Source organism: Lynx canadensis, chromosome X, assembly GCF_007474595.2.
Source record: "Lynx canadensis isolate LIC74 chromosome X, mLynCan4.pri.v2, whole genome shotgun sequence".
Classification (NCBI taxonomy): domain Eukaryota; kingdom Metazoa; phylum Chordata; class Mammalia; order Carnivora; family Felidae; genus Lynx; species Lynx canadensis.
The window spans coordinates 99,423,101-99,445,114 of record NC_044321.2 but is presented as its reverse complement, the minus strand read 5'-3'; the positions used below and the strand labels follow the sequence as shown (position 1 = coordinate 99,445,114).

The 22,014-nt window shown below is 45.1% G+C and overlaps 1 protein-coding gene across 1 annotated transcript in view; it reads left to right on the top strand.

The window, feature by feature from the left end:
* TENM1 (teneurin transmembrane protein 1) overlaps positions 1-22,014 on the top strand; it is a 556,826-nt gene that overhangs the window by 512,300 nt on the left and 22,512 nt on the right. Inside the window, exons 25-27 of the mRNA XM_032592148.1 lie at positions 567-1,077; positions 13,991-14,163; positions 15,254-15,489. Coding sequence (XP_032448039.1) covers positions 567-1,077; positions 13,991-14,163; positions 15,254-15,489 — 920 coding nt within the window. The remainder of the gene's footprint in view (positions 1-566; positions 1,078-13,990; positions 14,164-15,253; positions 15,490-22,014) is intronic.

The following is a 22,014-nucleotide window of genomic DNA, read 5'->3' as shown; positions in this document are numbered from 1 at the left end:
TTTCCAATGTTTTCCTGGACAATTAGTTTTATAGTTCTTTTGCTAACTTATATTTTTCATTCAGGGCAAATCTGATGTTTATTCCAGTTATCAAATTTGATGTTCTGAATAATTGCTGCACTTACAGACTTAGTGTACTTTGACAGTGTGACCATGGGCATGAGCCAAAGAAGGGTCCTCTAGGCACAGTAGAATTGCAAAGTCCTGAGGCAGGTCCACAAGCACTGACACGCATGAATCGCCTGGACTTCCAGCCAGATTTCGTGTGGCTCCCATTATCCGCTGTTTTTTCGCATCTTGCGATACGATACTGAATGGCAGGGTAGAGGATGTCACAAAACCGGTGTTAACTGAGATAATCGCATCTTACTGTTCGTCTTCACTGGTACCGACTCAAGAATTCTGAGGAAGTTTCAGATTTGTCAAGGGAAGGGCATGCAGAGAGTGTTGGTTCACTGGTTGTTCCCTTTAAAATGACTACTGATGCACAGCGATTTCTCTTTATGGCTGTGTTCTTAGAAATGCTTGCGATGACGATTATTAAAACCACGGTCTCTCTCTCACAGGTGATGGCGGCTATGCCAAAGATGCAAAGATGAAAGCCCCTTCCTCCTTAGCAGTGTCACCCGACGGTACCCTTTATGTCGCAGACCTTGGGAATGTTCGAATTCGTACCATTAGCAGGAACCAGGCCCACCTGAACGACATGAACCTTTATGAGATTGCTTCACCTGCTGACCAGGAGCTCTACCAGTTCACTGTCAATGGAACCCACCTGCACACCTTGAACTTGATAACAAGGGACTATGTATATAATTTCACCTACAATGCCGAAGGTGACTTAGGTGCAGTTACCAGCAGCAACGGCAATTCTGTGCACATTCGCCGTGACGCAGGTGGGATCCCCCTTTGGCTTGTGGTGCCCGGTGGGCAGGTGTACTGGCTGACCATAAGCAGCAACGGAGTCCTGAAAAGAGTGTCAGCCCAAGGCTATAATCTGGCCGTGATGACCTATCCTGGAAACACGGGGCTTCTAGCCACCAAAAGTAATGAAAATGGATGGACGACCGTTTACGAGTAAGTTTCTCATTCTCAGCGTAGGCTTTGTTAAGCTTTTATTTGAAATGGTATTATAGTGGGGAAATGGCTTAGTAATTGCCGGGGGTTGCATGCTATTTTCTCGTAAGAACCACAATAAAAAAAAAATCAAAAGTCACGGAGAAAATTTTACCTAACTCCTAGGGTTCAAACCCATTTCTCCAGAGCAGTTTTGCAGAGCATAATAGTAAAAACATAGATTGAATGAAGAAGCAGGTGTGGCACGGCAGGAGACAGGAATGAGATAGAAGTCCATGTACTCAAGAAATTTACAGCATAGCTGGGAAAACAAGGTAGAATTTCATTTAAATAACAAAACTAAGAAAATAGTTCGAAAGCAACAAAGAAGCAGTGTGGCTTCACTAGTGTTTATTGATCCCTGTGGGGTTTCATGAACGAATAAATGAACGTGTGCCCAGCCCAGCCAAGCCCAAGTCAGTATAAGCTGCTGTGGGAGGTAATAGAAGTCAGAATATAAGAACTAGACCCTGGAAAGCAAGTGTGAAATATGTAGGGCAAACGCTGAACAGGAGTGGCTGCACTCCATTGCCTGCTTCTTTGAAATGTGGAGCCAGACACCCCTGTAAAGGTCTGGGCTTCCTCGGTTTCCCTGCACGAGTCAGAGAATCTGGCGTGTTGCAGCGTTCACAGACTGGACCTGGGATGGCTTTGTTTAACTGGGAATTAGCACAGGGTGTGTCTGACAGCAAGCTTCTAGGAGGTGTCGGAAGGAGACCATTGTCCTTGCCTTTTCAAGCACAGACAATCTTGTTTGCAGGTCAACTCACTTAGAAAGCTAGTCTGCCAGCCCTTGGCAAGCATCTTTTCCACAAAAGGGAACTGCTGAATTTTTAAGCAGTGCACTGAGTGAAGATCATCTATGGAATCTGAACCCAGAGTCCGCAATGGCATTAAAGTCGAAAAGCGTGACAAGTGGAAATGTTAAGTATGAGGGGTTCCCGGTGTGACTGTTCTGTGAGGAGGCAGGCATCGTGAAGGGGCTTTGTCCAATATCCTGCAAGCCTCCAGAGGAAAGGGACAAAACAATTGGCCTTCACATTTTGGACCGTTTCCCAAAGAAATGCCACTTATACAAAAAAGCTGGACAGCTGTTTTAGTTTCGCTTAGAAATACTTGTTTAGTTGTTGCTGTTGCAAGTCATACTCTATTTTTTGAAAAATTTCTTACATCTTAATAAGAGTCATAAGAGCCCCTGTTCACTGAACGTCTACTATGTGCCAAGTAGTAGGCTAGGTGATTTCCGTACATCATTTTACTTGATCCCCAGAATAACAACATGGGATAGGTGCTCCTGGTGTGCCTATTTTATGGATGAGGAAACTGAGGCACAGAATGGTTAACTTGTCCTGGTTCACACAGATGTCCAGGATTCAAACTCCCAACAGTCTGTCTCAAGAGCCCAAATTTGTAAATACACTACCCTGAAGAAAGATAAAGTTTCTAATGAGAATGTCTTTTTCAAAAGTTCATGCAACATCCCACCGCACCTGAAATTAAACAACTGTTTCGAAAGCTAATGGTTGACTTCGGTCAAGCAACAAGAAATGGCTGAAGTATTAACTACTTTTCAAAATAACAGCTCAACCATTCATTCATTGAGTCATCGATTCATCACATTGTACACTTTACATATATACAATTTCTTTGTCAATCATACCTCGATAAAGCTAGAGGGGAGAAAAACCAAAAGTAACCAGCTTATTCAACAAATATTTATGGAGCACCTAATCAGTGCCAGTCAGTATCAAGTACTCTATCCCCCTGGGGCTGGGGATACAGCTGTGAACAAAACAGATAAAAATTCCTACCTTCGGGGCACCTGGCTGGCTCAGTCCATAGAGCACGCAACTCTTGATCTCAGGATTGTGAGTTTGACCCCACGTTGGGCATAGAGCCTACTTAAATGTTTTTTAAAAAATCTCTACCTTTGTAGAGCTTACATTACGCTGGAGGGAGACAATAAAATGTACAGAAGTTCAGATGGTGATAAAGTCCTGTGAAAAACTAAAGCAGGGTAAGGGAGATCAAGAGAGTGGGGCCGAAGGGGTTTTTATTTTGGGCTGCGTAGTCAGACAAGGCCTCACTAAGAAGGTGACATTTCAGTAAGTCCCTGTAGGACATAAAGGAGTAAGCCATATAGATATCTAGGAGGAGGGAAGAGAGAGAACATTCCAGGCAGAGAAAATAGCAAGTGCAAAGGCCCTGCAGCCAGTGTGACTGGAATGGAGTGAGAATAGTGGGGAGATAAAATCAGTGAAGTGGCCAGGCCTACTTTATGTAGTACTCTGTAAAGACTTTGACTTTTATTCTGAAGTGAGATGTAGAACCACTGGAGAGGTTGAAGTAAAGGAATGATGTAATGTGACTTAATTTGTAAAGAATCAGTCTGTATTGAATCCATCAGACCGTCTGGTGGAAACAGGGGAGCCCAGTGGTGGAGAGAGGAGGGGTCTGCGATACTCCAGGCAAAAGATGACAACTTAGACCAGGGACTGAAGGCAGCAATACGTGGTAAAATGCTAAGTATATCTTAACGGTAGATTTAGCAGGACTTACTGATAGATTGGATGTGGAGTGAAGAGAAAGAGGGTTAGAGAGAACTCCAAAGGTTTTGGCCTGCGCAACTGGATGTTGGACTATTGATCAACACGAGGAAGAGTGTGCAAGGAATACATTATACTGGGCAGGAGATCAGGAGTTCAGTTTGGGATATAATCAGTTTCCTTAGACATCCAAGTGAAAATGTCAAGTAGACAATTGGCTATATGCATCTAGAATTGAGGGGAGAGGCTGGAGATTTCAAATTTGGAGATCCACATTTGGTACCCACCAGTGGTTAGAGTGTATTCAAGCCATGAGATGGGATAAGAAGAAAAGATGATGACTAGACCTGGAGCACACCAACGTTTAGAGCAGAGACTATGAAGAGAAACCGGCAAGCGACCAATAAGGACAGCCCAGTGAAGTAGCAGGAAAAGCAGGAGAGTAGGATGTCCTGGGAGCCAAGTAAAACAGGAAAGAGTGATCAGCTGTGTTAGATACTCTGGATAAGTCAAGTAAGATAAGGACTGAGAATCGACCATTCAATCTAGCACTGTAGAGGTCATTGTTCACCTTGAGAAGGGCAGGTGCCGTGGCACCATGGGGGACAAAAGCCTGAGCAGAGCTGGTTTCAGAGAGAATGGATATACACATGTTCACAGCAGTGTTACTCATAATAGCCAAGAAGTGTGAAGAACCGTTGTCCATCAGGACACGAGCACACAAACAAAATAGGGTACATCCATACCATGGAATGTTATTCATCCATAAAAAGGAATGAAGTTCTGACATGTTACAACATGGATAAACCTCAAATACATTATGCTAACTGAAAGAAGCCAGTCACAAAGGACAAATATTGTATAAAGTGTCCACAAACGGCAAATTCATACAGGCCGAAAGTGATTGGTGGTTGCCTGGGTCTGAGAAAGGGAATGGGAATTGGCTGATAAAGAGGATGGGGTTTATTTCGGGGGTGATGGAATGTTCTAGAAGTGGTAGTGATGATTGCACACATTGTGAATGCACTGGAAGCCACTGAATTATATACGTTAAAGTTTATTTCTTGAGAAAGAGTGCATGTACGAGCAGGAGAGGGGCAGAGAGAGAGGGAGAGAAAGAATCCCAAGCAGGCTGTCAGCACAGAGCCTGATGCGGGGCTCGATCTCACCAATGTGAGATCATGACCTGAGCTGAAATCAAAAGTCGGATGCTTAACCGACAGACCCACCCAGGTGCCCATAAATTGTATAACTTTAAAATGGTGGCTTTTATGGTATGTGAATTATATCTCAAGAAGAAGAAGATGATGATAGTGGCTGAGAGGAAGGAGATTGGAGACAATGAGTAAAGATTTCTTAGGAGTGCAACCATTGTGGGAAACAGTATGGAGGTTCCTCAAAAAAAAAATTAAAAATAGAACTACCCTATAATCCAGGAATAATACTCCTGAACATTTACCCAAAGAATACAGAAACACTAATTCAAAAGGATATATGCATCCTTATGTTTATAGCAGCATTGTTTACAACACCCAAGATATGGAAACAGCCCAAGTGTCTATCGATGGATGAAGGGATAAAGAAGATGCGGTGTTGTATTGAGGAGGGCACCTTTTGGGATGAGCACTGGGTGTTGTATGGAAACCAATTTGTCAATAAATTTCATAAAAAAAAAAAAAAAGAAGATGCGGTGTGTGTATACAATGGAATATTACTCAGCCATAAAAAAGAATGAAATCTTGCCATTTACAGCAACATGGGTGGAGCTAGAGAGTATGATGTAAGCAAAATAAGTCAGAGAAGGACAACTACCATATGATCTCATTCATAGATGGAATTTAAGAAACAAAGGAAAGCAAAGGAAAAAGAGAGAGAAAGACAAATCAAGAAACAGACCCTTAACTATACAGAACAAACTGGTAGTTACCAGAGAGGAGGGGGGATATAGTACGGGGATATAAAGAGTATACTTACCATGATGAAAAAAAGTAAAATTATTAAAAACTAAAAAAGATCTATTCTTCAAACTGTGTTCGGGGGAAGCTTCGAAGGGAATACCAGGTTATTTAACCTTTGGATCAAAGCTATTGGCACCATTTATGGATCTGTGGTAACTTTTTTTTTTTGGATTTGATTTCAAGGGTAAAGGATGACATTGATATGGTTGCAATAAATTATGTGATGCATGTAAGAAGAAAAGAACTCTTCTGAGAAGCTTTGCTGTAAAGAGGAGCAGAGAAATTGGAGCAGGGGTAGGGAGAATGGGGTAGGCTGAAGGAGTTTTGTTCTTGAGCAACGTAACAGTATATTTGTATACCGATGAAAATGATCCAATAGAGAGGGGAGAAGCTGACAATGCCAGATAGAGAATAGAATATTGTGGTCAGATCAGGTCGTGCGCCTGGTTCCCACTGGCAGCACGTTGATGCAGGCACCGTGTGGCAAGCAAGATACGCTGCGTGGAGCCCAGGCCTGTTACCAGGACTTGACTGGCAGTGAGTGAAAGGTATCAACATCGCTGTTGCCAAATAATCAATGTTGAGCCTCTAAGAGGTGAGAAATGCAGGCATTCACATGGGGGTAATTATGGAGTTTTACAGCCACAAAGTGACATTAGAAGTTATTTTAGGGGCCCTTGCATGGCTCAGTCGGTGAAGCGTCCAACTCTTGATTTCGGCTCAGGTCACGATCTCACGGGTGGTGACTCCGAGCCCCATGTTGGGCTCTGCGCTGACAGAACGGAGCCTGCTTCGAATTCTCTCTCCCCCTCTCTCTGCCCCTCCCCTGCTCATGCTCTCTCTCTCGCTCTCTCTCTCTCTCAAAAGAAATAAAAACTTTAAAAAAATGTTGTAAAAGAAGTTACTTTGCAAATGAGGAAACTGAGGCCCAGATAGGGACACACTCACCTCTTCACAGTTGCTCACCGGCTGAGCCTTGAGTCAGGTCTTTGAGCATCCAGTTCAGTGTTCTTTCCACTACTACCCTCACTGCCTTCCAGAAAAAAGAGGAGGATCTGGGATTGTTAAGAGTGACCATGGGAAGTCTGAGGAGCTAGACTTTCCCTCCAGGAGCAGGGAATGAGGAGTGTGATAGCACCACGAGAGAGAAAGGGGGCTAAATACCCACTTCTTCCTCCTCTCACCTTAACTCCAGCCAGGATTATGCTGAAACCCTCCTAACTGAAAAGCATCTGTGGAGAGAAAGCCCGTCTTCCTCCTGAAGCAGTCCATTCTGGTGCCGAACGGCAGTGCCCAATGTGACACTGCCCCTGTCCCTTCTTACCCGCACAGAAAAGCATGAGCAGTTTCCCACCCTGCACGACGTAACTGATTCTTCTTACGGTCTTCTCTATACAGAGTCTGACTTCTTTCACTTTTATCCTCCAAGGCGTTAAGCCAGTCCTGAACGCTCCTTCGAGTTTTTCTCTGTCCTTCTGAAGCTGGGGAACCCAGAACCGGAGCCACTATTCTAGTCCAGGGTCAGAGCCCTGCCGAGGTCACTAGAGTATGGCTGGGCCGCTGCTGCCAGGCCCTCCTGACAGAACTCGAGCGTTTCTCCGAGGTGAGGAGGCTGCCTTCCATGGCCATAGGGGACAGACTGTTTGCCAAGGTGGAAATGGAAATTCTGCTCTGAGGGGAGAGACAGAGAAGCAGAAACAGAAGCAAAATTTGGCAGGACGGAGGACTGCCGCGTCCAGGTAGCTAAGCCAGCAATCCATCCAGCTTCTGATTATCTGTGGCGATGGGGAGAAGAAGTGACACGGATGACCCTGACCAGTGGGTCATCCAAATGGGATTTTAAAATGCATCTTGTGCAGTGGTAGTATGTGGGCTTGTATTAGGTAATGTGATGTTGTTTAAATAGTTCATTGATTTTCATAATTCCGTTTGACTCGGACCAGGCTCAAAATTGCACACCCCAAGTATTAGTACTTGATGCTTGACTGCCCCTACGCATCCTGAATGTCACGGGGAAAGCTGACCACAGACAAATGGCTCACGGAGAGGTGACTGTCAAAGCAGGAATACCGACCAAAGGAGGCAATTCTGGCCCGAGGGGGCTGGCGGGTTCCTAATTGCAATGACCCTGCCACAGCGGGGGCCCACGGGAGGGGCCCAGCAAACACACAGCAGGCAAGCCTTCTTTGCCCAGGAGCCTGCAAGAGCGGCCAGGATGCCCTTGCTTGTTTCCCAAGCATTTCCCTGGCAGAGGCTTCTACTATAGTAAACTGGGAAGGTCCCAGACTGAGGCCAAAGCTTCAGTGTGTCACTGCTGCTGGTCCAGGCTGAGCAGATAGTTCCTCAGGCCCTTGACCATGTGAGAGCCGTCCACTCGAGACTGTGACTTTACATGATTTCTTGATCCCTGGTCTACTGTATTCTCTCTCTTTCCGGCCCTTGTTAGCACAACCCCCTGCCACCCCCAAAAAAAGCCATCCACTGACAAATTGGAAGGCCCTCATAATAGCTCTGAGTGCCTTCTAGGCTATTTTATAAATGCTCGATTTTATGGAAGGTGGCTAATGAGGGATTCTCCCTCCTCCCTCGTAAGATTAGAAGTAGAGGGGAGGGGCAAAGCAAACAAGCCATGCCTCTGGGGGATATACCTGCCTGGGCATAGGATGTGATTCCCATGGAGAACTGGTTATGTATGTAAATGAATAATCGGTCTAAACACATCAAAATGTTTCCAGTGTTTTCTAGAGTCTCAGAGTAGAGAGGGAACTAAAGCACCACGTGGTCCAGCCCCCTGTCTCCAGGCAGGCGAAGGATTTCAGTTAAACAAGAACAGAGAATTGTCAACCGTCCCTTCAGGTCTCCTGAGACAGAGACTCTCAACACCTTTGCTCAGTCACCTCTCCATGTATGTGCTTTATGCCCTTGATAAGGATCAAGAATGAGCAGACAGAACTGTCGTGGGTCACGCTGGGGACAACTGCAAGAGCGACAGGGAGTGAACAGAAGGAAGAGAGGCTACCGGCCTCCAGTAGGCCAGTAGGAAAGATTCCAGAGGCTGGTGGGAAGGATTAGCTGCAGCGCATAGGACATCTACATAGGCAGAGCCTGGCCTCCCGGTACCACCGTAGCCGGCTCTGTCTCTTCTGTAAGCACATTGGCTCTTGTATCCACCCATCCCTTCCGTTTCCACTGGTAGCATTTTATTTCACTCACTCAACAAGTAGATGTAGCGAGAATCTACTCTGTGCCAGAGAAAACAGGCACGAGTGAGACAGGGGTGCCCTCCCTCTATGGATAGGAGCTTACAAACTAGTGAGGAAGACAAATCCCAATGATGGGCCATCACAGTACACTGAATAAAGGCAAGAGGCCACCATCTTCCTACACAGACGAAGGCTGCAGCCTTCCAACATGCCTTCCTGCTCCACATATCCCCTTCTAAGATCTGCTGCCACCAAAGTACTGCTTTCATCACACTCTTCTCTCCCTAAAAGGCTTCTATGCCTCTCCACTCTCTACTGACTACCTGCTTTCCTTCAGAGCCTGGTACCCCAGTTCCCCTCTGCTCTGGTTCCAACATGCCTCTCAACCTTATCTCCCACTACCCTCCTAGAGGAACCTTGTGCCCCAGCAAGCCAGTCCTTTTTTTTTTTTTTTTTTTTAAGTTTATTTTGAGCGAAAGAGCAGGACGGGGCAGAGAGAGAGAGAGGGAGGGAGAGAATCCCAAGCCAGCTTCACAGTGTCAGTACAGAGCCCGAGGCAGGGCTCGAACCCACGAACCACAAGATCGTGACCTGAGCTGAAGTCAGACGCTTAACTGACTGAGCCACCCAGGTGCCCCAACCCAGTTCTTTTAAAGGACGTCCCAGCCACCTGCATGCTTTTCTTCATACCATCACCTCTCTTTGGAATGCCTTCCTCTCCACTCCCATCTCTACCTACCAAGAGTTGAGCGTTACCTACCTTCTAGAATTTAAATACCATCTCCTTCTCTTCCTTTTCTGTTCAGCCCAGCTGGAAAGACTTCTACCTCCTCTGAGCTTCTATAGCTTGTTTACAGAAGCACATGGCAATATTCTGGCATTAGAGTGATTTGTGTGAATGTCTTATCTGCCCCGCTAGGCTTTGAATTTCATTCAGCACTGTACCTCTGGTACCTCACACAAGACTGATACTTATTGAATAAAGGACAAGTGGAGATAGAAGGGCATTATGGACTTGGAGCCGAATCAAAAGAAGCCAAATGAAGTTATTGGTGAGGAAGGGGACTCCAGCATTTTCCACAGAATGCTTATATTAGGTTGGTTAGGTTTCTGGCATAAGAAAGGGAAAAGGGTCTATTTTCCTTTAAAATATAAGTAATGAATTTCCTTCTATAATCTTTAATATTTTCTTCAAAGCAAGGTGGAGGAGCTTCTAGTTTTTACGCTGCATGGTTTAGCTCTGGCTTAAATTGTCCTCCAGGGAACAGGGCAGGCTATCCCTTATGAGAAAATATCAGACCAAATATATTTTTCATAATGTGTAAATATCACCCTACCCCAACGAAACTATATGCGCCCCCAGGACCAGAATGAATTCTGAACTTCCTTTACAAATGTCTTCTTTGCTCCAATGGGGGCATGCGCATGCACACACACACGCACACACATCCAGGTGCACGTGGTGTATCAAGGTGCTGAGCAGAACAGGAGTTATACTCAATTCTTCACTGATTGGTATCCTGCGAGACCCTCAATAGTGGAATTCTGTAAAATCGCGACAGGAAGGGACGATCTGATGGCAAATCTCCTCTTACTAGACCCGCTTCTGATGACTATGAAGACTACAGTCATCACCTGATCACACAATTCACCAGCCAGCATTCGCAGGCCTCGTTAAGCGAGTGCTACTCCGAGCCACGAGAAGGAGGGGCTTGCTACCATGTTGAGGGGCCTGAGGGGATGGGTTGCAGCATATTGGCTTGTACTCTGCACCAAAGGATGCAGGCACCAAAGGGAAACACACAACATAAGAGGTTTTGATTAAACTTGTATCTTTGACATTCAGTCTGGAAACATGCATTCCCCTGTGACGGAGAGAAAAACCTCAAGTAAGCCATAGGAAATCAAAGGCTCCCTTTATTTCTTATCCACTTTTGAGCAATCTTTCCAAAGTTGTGGGAATTATGCACTGATGAGTACTTCCGCCTGTCACTCTTCCTTGGGAAGTGACCCCACGGAAGAGAGGTGGGCGATATGTTTAGACCTAGGACCATACAAATGACAGAGACACCACGTGGAAGAAACCACCAAATGTGATTGCTAGGACTGACTGGCAGAACTGGGGTATGTCAGTGTGTTGGATAAAGTGCTTCACGGCTATTTTGGGGGTATTTCTTCCTTCATTTTTATTGAGATATAATTGACACACAGCACTGTAGAAACTTAAGGTGTACAGCCTAATTACTTCTAATATTGAGAAATGATTACCAAAACGAGTTTAGTTAACATCCATCATCTCATAAAGAGAGAGAGAGAGAAACAGTTTTTTCCTTCTGATGAGAACTTTTACGATCTGCTCTCTTAGCAGCTTTCCTATATACCATACATCAGTGGGAGCTATAGTCGTCATGTTGTGCATTACATCCCCAGTATTTATTTACCTTCTAACTGGCAGTTTGTGCCTTTTGACTACCTTTCTTCGATTCCCCCACCCACCCCACCTCTGGTAACCACAAATCTGATATTTTCTGAGTTTGGTATGTGTGGTTTCTTTTTTGTTTTAGATTCTACACGTAAGTGAGATCATACACTATTTGTCTTTGTCTGACATATTTCACTTAGCATTACGCCCTCCAGGTACAGTGCTTTGTTTATGATAGACTTAAAGTCAAATATGCATTTTCAAGAAGGATGCATGTCCAGCCATGGAAAGGAAATCAGGCAATATAACTTTCGAACTACCCAGCAACTGGGAAGGGCTATGGAAAATTCTACCTGATCCCCAACACCATTGTTTCTTTCACCAGAAAAGGATCAGGCAGCCACCTCCCAGCTAGATCTTTCCAGGTAATTACAGTCTTATCCAGCACTATTTATCTTTCCTCTCCAAATGTCCTCCTGTCAATTTGGAGAGTGGGGATGGGAACAGAATATGTAGGAACATGGCTGTGCTCTGGGGAATAAGCTTTTAAATGTATAATCTCAGACAAAGAGCACCAGTGACTGAGCTTAAAAGATGTCTGGAGGAGAAGGGTTTAGGAAACCAGACTTATCCACTGGCCACTGCTAAGTCTCGTTGGAATTTTTGGCACTTGTACCTCTGCTCATGGATGGCTCGGATGGCATCTGATCTTGTCATCTTGCCCTGAGGAGTGGACACATCCACTGCCCTCCCCTTTAGATGAAATCTTGCTTTAAAACAAGAGGCCGGGTGACTGAGAAAGAAGGAAATTGCCCCAAGCTGGAAAGCCTGTTGGGAACTTGCATGCATAGCATCTTAAGTCAGATTTCCTGGGAGAATGACCATGAGTGACCTTGCCATGATTTGAGGAAACCACTTAGAAATCAGGAAGGGTAATCCAATGAGGCAGAGTTGCTGTCGATGGATGTGAAACAGAGAGGAGCTGTCTGCATAATCCCGGCTGTGGGGCCCCAGTCTCCCTTGTGAGGAAGGCAGCTTCCTTCTCTCTGCTTCTTGGAAACACTTTGCCGCAGGGAAAAAGCAGCTTGGCACCCTGGGATGATTAAAGGTAGACGTTGTTTTCGTATCCTGGAAGGAAGACCATGCCGACGGGTTGAGACCGTGCTGGGCACTCAAGCCCTTCCATGCCTCTTTCTCATCAGGGGCCTGGGATTTGCAGCCACAGAGCCCCAGAGCAGACCATGGGCAAACAGGCTGAGCCGGGCCCAGGATTCTGCCGTCAACCCCAGGTACAAACAGTACCCTTCGGCCTTTGCTTGATAATGAGGCCTTAGCTGCATAGTAGCAACACACCAATGACCATTTGGACTAAAATGCACTTAAACAAAGGATGCATCCAATTAAACGATTGGGCTTGGCATGTCTGTGACGTCAAATGACCTATCTGATTGTTTTTATATGCATACATGACTGTCTAAACCATTAGCATGTGTGTGTGCGCGTGCGCATGCACGCATACACGTGGCACCGAGCTTGGGGTGGCACTGTGTATAGCCCCAAGTTCAGTTCCGTCTGATAAGATAAGGTCCAGCCCCCTCTCCCAAGCCTACCAAAGGCTGGTGTGGGTTTTAACATTTGAGCAACTCTCCAGGCTGAGTTCTTTAAAACCTAGTGAACTAACACTAAATCACTGTGCCATTTTGCATAATTGTCGGGGGAGGAAATAGTGAAGCCAGACTTCGCCATCGTGTCCAGGCTGTACCCTGCTCACTTTGGGTAAAAAGAATATAATTGTTTAACATATTAAAAGCAAATAAAAGTGCTTAAATATTTTGTAATTTGCAACTTGAAAAGAAAACAGTAATGGGTTTCCAAGTGCATGCCTTTACTTTTAATGAAGTGTTTATTTTTCATGGTTCTATTGGCAATAAAAGAACAGCTCCACATCAAAAGCCTTCAGGGAAGCAGTTTCCATTTGGAGGACAGTGAGATTGCCAATCATTCCGACTTTTTTTTAAAAAAAGGAAACTCACTAGACTATATTTCCAGATATATGTTATTGCCTATTATCCCAGGTAATTATTTTTTTTGTCTCTTACTCATATAGGCAAATTACAACGCATTATGTACTATACTCTAAAAAGATTAAAAAAAAAAAATTAAGTGACACTGGGATCAGGGGGCTCCAGAATGTTTTGATGAACATGTTTCTATTATCCTCTGTGCTTGTTCATTTTGTTGAAAGAATGATTCATTCATTTCAAATTTGGCAACTTAAACGGCAAATATAATTTTCCTATCACAATGCAAAATCAGTTTATTGCCCTTCCAGACATTGGGGCGGTTCTTGCCCTTTTTTCCTTTGCCAACAGCACCCTCTGCTGGTGTCTGTTATCCATCACATCTAATGGGATCGACCCAAATTGCAAAGGGAGGCCTCCCTGCAACATTACACACAGCAGGACATGATTCATAAATCAGTTTTCCACCCTGGTGATTCATTACCAGATATATTTTTTCTGTAAAACAGCACAGCTCAAGGAAGTCATCAAGAATTCAGAAGCTGCAAGAAATACCTTCGTTTGATTAATCATCTCTCTGACCTTTTTCTTCTTATTGAACAAGGTTAATAATACTTGTTATCACTCAAAGTTAAACTGTATTAGCTGCCAAGTGATTTTTATTTGCGAAGGCCTGTTATCACTGCCAAGAGGCTTCAAAGTCGGGATCGGTTACATTCCTCAGGTATGACCCCGAGGGACATCTGACCAATGCGACGTTTCCCACTGGAGAGGTCAGCAGCTTCCACAGCGACCTGGAGAAGCTGACAAAAGTGGAACTAGATACTTCCAACCGTGAAAATGTCCTCATGTCAACCAACCTGACGGCAACTAGTACCATATATATTTTAAAACAAGGTAAGGATACTTCCCACTTCGCCTATCTTAACTTCTGCCTTCAAACCTCTGCACGCCATTAATAAATAGAATTGGCTCCTGGCTGAGGAGATGGCTTCTCCTCCCTATTTTCCAGCTACAGAGGCTAAAACCCAAACGAAACCACATCTTTCACAAAGTTCACGTTGCCACATTGGGCCACATCTCTGTGGGAGCTGTGAGGTTAAATCCCTGCCAAATCCGCTCCTCCTTCAGATCATTTCCCAACACCCAGCTGTTTGTAAAGCTCTTTCGGGCTCTGATTGGGTTATATTAAAGAAATGAAGTCTGTGCCCCAGCTGAGATTAGCATTCTAGATCAGTGCTGACGTGAGGCAAGAATGTAAGTGAAACGAGAGAATTAAAATCTCATTCTAGTCAGAGAGAAAAGTAAGAATGGAAGAAAAAGGAAAGGAAGCCTGGAGGGAGGGAGGGGAGAAGGGGCAGAAGAGGAGAAGGAGGGAGAGGGAGGGAAGAAAACAGAAGAGAACGGAAGGGAGGGAGGGAGGGAGGGTTGCATTTGGCGGGAATGTCTTGTTTTCTCTCTGCCCAGCCATGAAGGACTGATTCCGTTGTTAGGTTATGGGCCCAGACGCCCAAGTGTCCAGAGTTCAGGTTCACTCTGAAAGGACCGGTGGTAGCAACCTCTGTCAGTGTTACCGTGTCGCTAGGTCAGCGGGTGTCCCCAGGCAGTAAGGAGGCAGAGTTGAACTTCGTCTTCTCCTTCTAGCTCCCAGCGTGTCAAAATGAGGAGGCCAACCCACCAGGTCCCAGATGGATTCTGTGAGGGAATTCTTTAAAACTGAAAAAGAGAAAGCCAAACACAGCCTGCAGTATTAGGAATCTTTGATCCGAGAAACAAGGTACCCCAGCTATGAAAATAACGAGACCCAGACGGACAGAGAGCGCGTCGGCCTGTCAGAGGGGTTGGCTAGCCCAGAAGGCAGTTGGGCCCGTAGCGGCCCCTCTGCTCACCCCGCCCCAGACTTGCCTCCTGAGGCTCCGCTGGTCTCTTCTCTGCCTGCCGTGCTTCCCTTTCTCCCCCTCTTCCTCCTTTGCTCCTCTGTCTACAGAAAATACCCAGAGCACCTATCGTGTGAGTCCGGACGGCTCTCTGCGCGTCACCTTCGCCAGCGGGATGGAGATCAGCCTCAGCTCGGAGCCGCACATCTTGGCCGGGGCGGTCAACCCCACCCTGGGCAAATGCAACATCTCCCTGCCCGGAGAGCACAATGCAAACCTCATCGAGTGGCGGCAGCGCAAGGAGCAAAACAAAGGCAACGTTTCGGCGTTTGAAAGGAGACTGAGGGTAAGGCTTGGGACCTGACGCAAGATCCGCAACTGGCGGTTTTAGGTTGGAAAACCACACAGCCGCCCTGATCTGAAGTCCCATCGCAACAAAGCTTTTCTGGGTGACTGACTAGCATATAGGATACACTAATTCGAGAGGGGGTGCTAACGGCTGATAATGGTTCAGTGTCCTTAAATGAACACTGTAATAGGAGCATTCTTTGTCATTAGCCAGCTGAAGTGCTCTGATAGTAGCAATTTCAGCCACCAAGAAAGTCTGGGTGGAGAAATGGGTTTAGTAGGGAGGCCCTCCAGAATCCCTCCCAGCGTGCTGGGGAGATGGTCATCAGGCTCACTACACTTGACCCAGCTCCCTGCTCCGGGGGTAGTTTATACTTTACGTGGAAGGACCCGGCAGGCACCCACACAAGGACATGAGACAACAGGCAACATCTGGGCAAAGGCAGGTGCAAAGGAGGAATGGGTGAGCGATACTATTGCCGTGAATACACTATGAAGGGCCAGAGGGGTAAAGGACTAGCACCCAGATGTGTCCGGTGGTGCTCAGAGACGGCTGTCCGGAGGACATGAAAGGTTTCAGGGTTTTCACGTCCTTACCAGGCACAGTTCCCCGCAGTTAACCAGAGATCTCTGTCAAACCTGCCTTTCTGCCACACGCAAAGCCTCCGAGCACCACAGCACTCTGTCTGCCTGTCCCTTCTTCGTGTTAGGATGATGTGACCAACTTTCCCAATATAGTAACATTCAATATCAGCCCCAGAGCAACTGCCAGCCCGAGGGAAACAATCAGTCACAATTGAGGCCGGGCCTGCCTTGAGTGCCTGGATACCCGGGAAGCTCGCGCTTTCTTCACTCACAGTACAAATTCGCTCCCGGTGAAAATGTGGTAACCTTTAGGCTGTGGAAATGCAACGCCAGACAACCACCCAATTCCAGTAAGAAGCGGTCAAACCAGTCCAAAGGCGTGACGTGGACAAAACAATCCAGCACTCACTTTTTCGGGCAGTTCTGTTGGTGACACACAGGCACAGACTTCAGTGATTTTGTAATGCCACTACAGCTGTCTACAGGCACAAGTCAATTGTCTGTTTTGATTCTACCACCAGTCTCCAACAGGACGTTTACTGCTGATATGTCCCTGAATTGAGAAGTAAAACCAGTCCAAAGAGTCCACCCCTCTCTGTGTGGGAGGCAGTGAGGGTTTCAGTCAGAATTCTAGAAACGAGATCTCCTGGGCAGAGCCGTAGATGGGGAAGTTAGATGACCTGGCTTAAGACATGCCTTTATTTTCTTCGCCTGTGAAATGAAAGTATCGTGCTCAAGAAAAGTAAGAACTACGTACATATGGCTTATCAACCTCATGGACTCCCCGCAGAATAATTGTATCACATAAATGATCTCTTAGTGCCTCCCCTGGTTTACAGCCTCAAGAAAACATTATGAACCACATCAGGTACTATGGGTTTTCCCGTTCGTCAGGAAACCCCATCCTATACTATGTGACTTTGGGGTTTTCCACTTTCTAGGATAACCCGCCATTTTCTCCCCTCCATATGCACAGATAATGGAGAGACCATAAACTGTAACTTATACCTCATATCCCAAATTGTTCTTAATGTTGAAAAGTTAATGCTCATAAAACATTTGGGGCATTTGGGGGCCCTTTAGTGTTAAGGAGTGAAATATTATTTAGTTAACACTATTTATAATTGACCCATTTCCCTTCCTGTCGTACAGTTGAGCAGATTTGTGGAACTGCTTATAAGGGCAACAGATTCAGGACTTTCTCTTCTATGTGACTTCTAAGGGTACTTCCTGAGGTCCTGTGACACAGTGGAGCCCCTCAGCAGCTGAGTGGTGTCACCGTGCATGTCCCTAGAAACCTAACAGCAATCCTTTACATATGTTTCGTGCCCTAGAGTTAACAAAATGCTTTCGTAGCCAGGATTTTATTGGATCGCCACCACCGTCAATTGTTGCTATTCCCAACTTACAGATAAGGAGACTAAGGCCCAGAGAGGTTAAGTGATTTGCCCAAAGTCAAACAGCTATTAAGGATCAGAGCCAGCACTAAAATGTGGGTCTTCGCCTAGGGCACCACTCTTTCCACTTCATCATGCTGTGCTGCCTTGTTCCTTAAAATAATTAATCTATAAATCATTGCCCCACTCAGTGGAGCCACCTTGGCAGGGCCTGACTCCTCATTTCAATGCTGACAAAAAGAGACAAATAATCGACTGTAATGTACTGGCGAGTGTGGGTGGTACAGGACAGCTGGCTGGCCTCCAGGCAGGAGGAGCGTGGAAGAGGCAAGGGAAGGGAAGCTGCTTAACTGGCTAATTCTTACCTTCTCTCCCCATCCTTACGCATTTTTGTTTATACCGCTGCCTCGGTTTCCCCAGATGAGGCAAATCTGATTTAACGGAATGTATATGCTCCCTTAACATAGGTGTGAATCCAATTTTGACGAGGCAAGCTCTCTTCCCCTGCTGAGTTTATTATTTCAGAGATGGTACCCCTTCACTTCCGGTCACTTTTCAAGGAGCAAGCAGATGGCACGAGATGGAACGTTCTCTCTTCCTGGGCCAGATATGCAGGGTCCCATTTGTAAGCATGCATGTACAGAACAAGCTTTTCCGATGCCCTCAAGGACCTCAAGGCCTAGACGGAATCATTTTATTTATGTATTTATGTATTTATGTATTTATTTATTTATTTAAATTCAAGTGAATTAACATACAGTGTAGTATTGGTTTCAGGAGTAGGACCCGGTGATTCATCACCTACACATGACACCCAGTGCTCATGCCAACAAGTGCCCTCCATCCCGCCCACTCCCCACCGGCAACCCTCAGTTTGTTCTGTGTCATTAGGGTCCCTTGTGATTTGCTTCCCTCTCTCTGTTTTTATCTTATTTTCCTTCCCTTCCCCTGTGTTCATCTGTTGTGTTTCTCAAGGTCCATATATGAGTGAAATCATGATATCTGTCGTTCTCGGACTGACTTATTTCACTTAGCATTATACCCTCCAGTTCCATCCATGCTGTTGTGAATGGCAAGATTTCATTCTTTTTGATCACCAAGTAATACTCCATTGTAGGAATATACCTCATCTTCTTTACCCATTCATCTAGACTGAATCGTTTACTTCTCCGGGTGGAGCAGCCAGTCCACCACGAGGGCAAGTTGGGGGTACCAGAGCTCTTGAGACAGAATACCAGGTTCACATAGTCGTACAACATAGAAACTCCTGCTGTACTGTGGGGAATAGGACTCCTCTTTGAAAAACCACACAAAGGTGTGGTTGTCATTTTTCAATGTGCTTGGGCAGCAGGTCCTTAAAACACTACTTGTTTGGGCACAAAATGACAGGTTCATTTAAAGACCCCTTTGGGAAGATGATGGACATTCCAAAAAGCTACCTGTCACATTCAGCCTAGACCTTCTAGCTCAGAGAAAAACAGGCAAGGATAGACTTCTCTTAGAGATAAAGCAACAAGAGTTGATCTTCTCTAATGATTGATGGCATTTTTTTTCATACAAAGTCACCTCAAGGCGAGCAAGGCAGGCTGTCGGGAAACGTGATATCCTGCTCACCCTGGCCAGGCGAGGGATTTGTAACCTCTGGGATGTCCTGTGCCAACTCCATTAAGTGAAATAACTCACATTAACATCCGGAAATTTCCTTTATTGCAAAAATCCATTCCCTACCCCAACCTGAATTGTGTTTGAATCACCTTCCTTGCAAAGTACTTTGACATCCAGTCCATGTATCTTATCTGTTGCATCAGCCTGTCCCCATAAATACATTTCCCTGAACAATGGAGACATTAGAGTGCAGATAACAATGGAAGCAGTTGTAAAAGATTTGGACATTCACCCACAGCGAACCAGTCTGGGAACTTCACCCAGATTGCACCTCGCCACACGCACGGATACTTATCCCAGCACTGCATCCCAGAGCTCTTTACAAGATTTCGCAGACTGAGATGTGAGGTTACGGCAAAACCCCAGCACTACACCCTCCTTTATGAAAAGGAAGAAAAAGAAACAAAACAAAACAAAAGTCCAGGAAGCTTAGCACTTCAAACCAAAGTCATAAAATCAAGTAAGATGATTATGTGTTTACAAGCAAAATGAAGCAAAGACTTATCTAAAACCCTCGCAATTGATTTTTGTCCCCTCTCCGCTCAAAGATAACTGAGCACCGGGTAGATTGTTTTTTAAATGCAACATGTGACCGTTCATACATGATCTGAGCTCTGAAACGGGGAACAAGCCCAGATGCAACACAGGGTCCCAGGCTGACAAATGATGGGGAATTTGGGAGGCAGCCAAGAAGGTTCCAGCATCTCCCTCCCTTCTCAGAAAATGCCTTTGCTGACAGGGCACTCGGCTACAGGCTGCTCAGAGTTGGAGTTCACATTTGCTTCACGCTATTTTAACTTCCTTCTCCCCGGGTTTGCTGGAGGGATTCGCTTTGTGAAAATTTAGATAAGGAGCCTACTTGCAGATAGGTTAATCCATTTTCAAAATATATCTGTCGTTCTCAGTCCCAAGTAACAGTGCGTCTACCCCTAAGGAGTCACCTGGAGACAGGAACTTTCGGGCATCCAGGCAACCGGGCCGAGTTGGGTTTTTTGGGGCCAGGGTATTCTTGGGGCTCTCCAAACACAGAAGCTACTACATTTGTTAATCTTAAGTCAACCCCACTAAGAGAACTCAAAAGAAAGTATTTCACATATTATTCCACATGCATATAAGCATTAATGATTTGGTATGAAAAATTTCCATTGTCTGTTGTATGGTTACACAAATGAATTCCCCAACAGGAGAGCATTTAAACGAGAGCAAATTAATATAATGCAAAAAGCATCTAAGTTAAATGATATGGCAGAAGCCAGGTGAGCGGAATGAGTAAGATTTTGAGGAACAAGTGGTATGCCCATAATATTGCACCCCTTTTCCCATCTATGAAAGGAGCGATATGGGCTGTGCAATCTCCATCAAGAGTGGCATTATCACAATTGGTCATAATTACAGCAGCTAACATTCACTGAGGTCTTACTATGTGTATTGCTATAGATTAATTCACTTAGTACGCATGACACTTTATCAGGTGGTTTCTATTATTATCATTCCCATTTTACAGGTTAAGAAACAGGCACAGAGAGGTCACACATAACGAGTAAGTGGCAATACCAGGATTTGAACCCAGGCGGGTCAACTCAATAGCCCGTGTCCCAAGATTGCTACTAGCACTAAGATTTTGTGGGCTGGCGAGGTAAGGAGAGTATCTTGTGAGTAAAAACAAGAAAAGAGATAAAAGGAAACTCCAGATGGAATAGTAGCAGCTGATGCTAACACGAAATACAGACCCTGTTCATTTATAGGCAAATCTGTGAATTAAAAGCAAGCCTAAGTATGGTTTTGATTGTCAGCCTAGCAGTTGTCAATAACAAATAAAATCTGTAGCACTGTCCTGATTGATTTCTAAAAATCAAGTACTAATTACCTTAAAACCAGTGAGTGCAGGGTAGCATGTACTAATTTAAAATCTGTGACTTTTCTATCCGTTCTCATAAATTCATAGAAATTAAATACAGGGCATCTCCCAAACCGTGATGTGATTGCTTGGCCTGTGTCCGTTATTCACCTTCCGACTTTTCCAGCAAAGATTAACAGATTAATTCAGGCGCATTGTGAGCTGAAATGCTAGACAGCAGGAAATTCAGCCTTTTCTTCCCTGTAGAAGAAAGGAAATCAATTGCCATAATCATAGCTTACTTGAGTTCAACACATTTTGTGTATGTGTTTTATATACATGTATTCTGTATATATAGGATATATATAGAATATATTCAACTGAACCATAGCAAATTGCCCTTTTTGTAGGCCCCAAACAGTCAAATATCAACAAGCTACCTATACATCAACTTCATATATCTTTATCCTGCTAATTGAATGAGTCTTGAATCGGAAGGGTTGAAAAGACTTTCTCTTAAGCCCTTAAAACATAAATTCCTAGGAAGGAGCAAGAAAGGCTCTGAGTGCAGGCAAAGGACACCTTTCTTTGGAGCCTGCACCCACCTTTCTTTGGAGCCTGTACCCACCCTTTCAAGCACTTTGATCTCTGCGGGAATCACAACCCATGGCTCCCTGGGCCACTGGCTTCCCTCTTTCCTTTCTGGTCCAACTAGGAACAAAAAGCAAGCCCTTCTCCTTATTTCTCCTTAGCAAAGCGGAAAGAAATCTGAGGGCAACCAGAGGATGAACTAAAGCATAGATACTTCTTCGCCTATGAAAAATGTTTACCAAGTCCAGCTTTCAGCTCATCAGTTGCCAAACTCAGAGGTCCCGTTCAATGCGCAACCTGTCGAAAAAGACCTCCCTTTTAACTTGGGGCGATTACCAAGTTTCAACCCTTTCTTTGCCCTCTCGTTTCCAACCCAAGAATTGGTGTAGACTAGAGGAAGAGTATGTTGGGGAGAAAAACAATCTCCTTACACTCTTCTAAGTTCTTT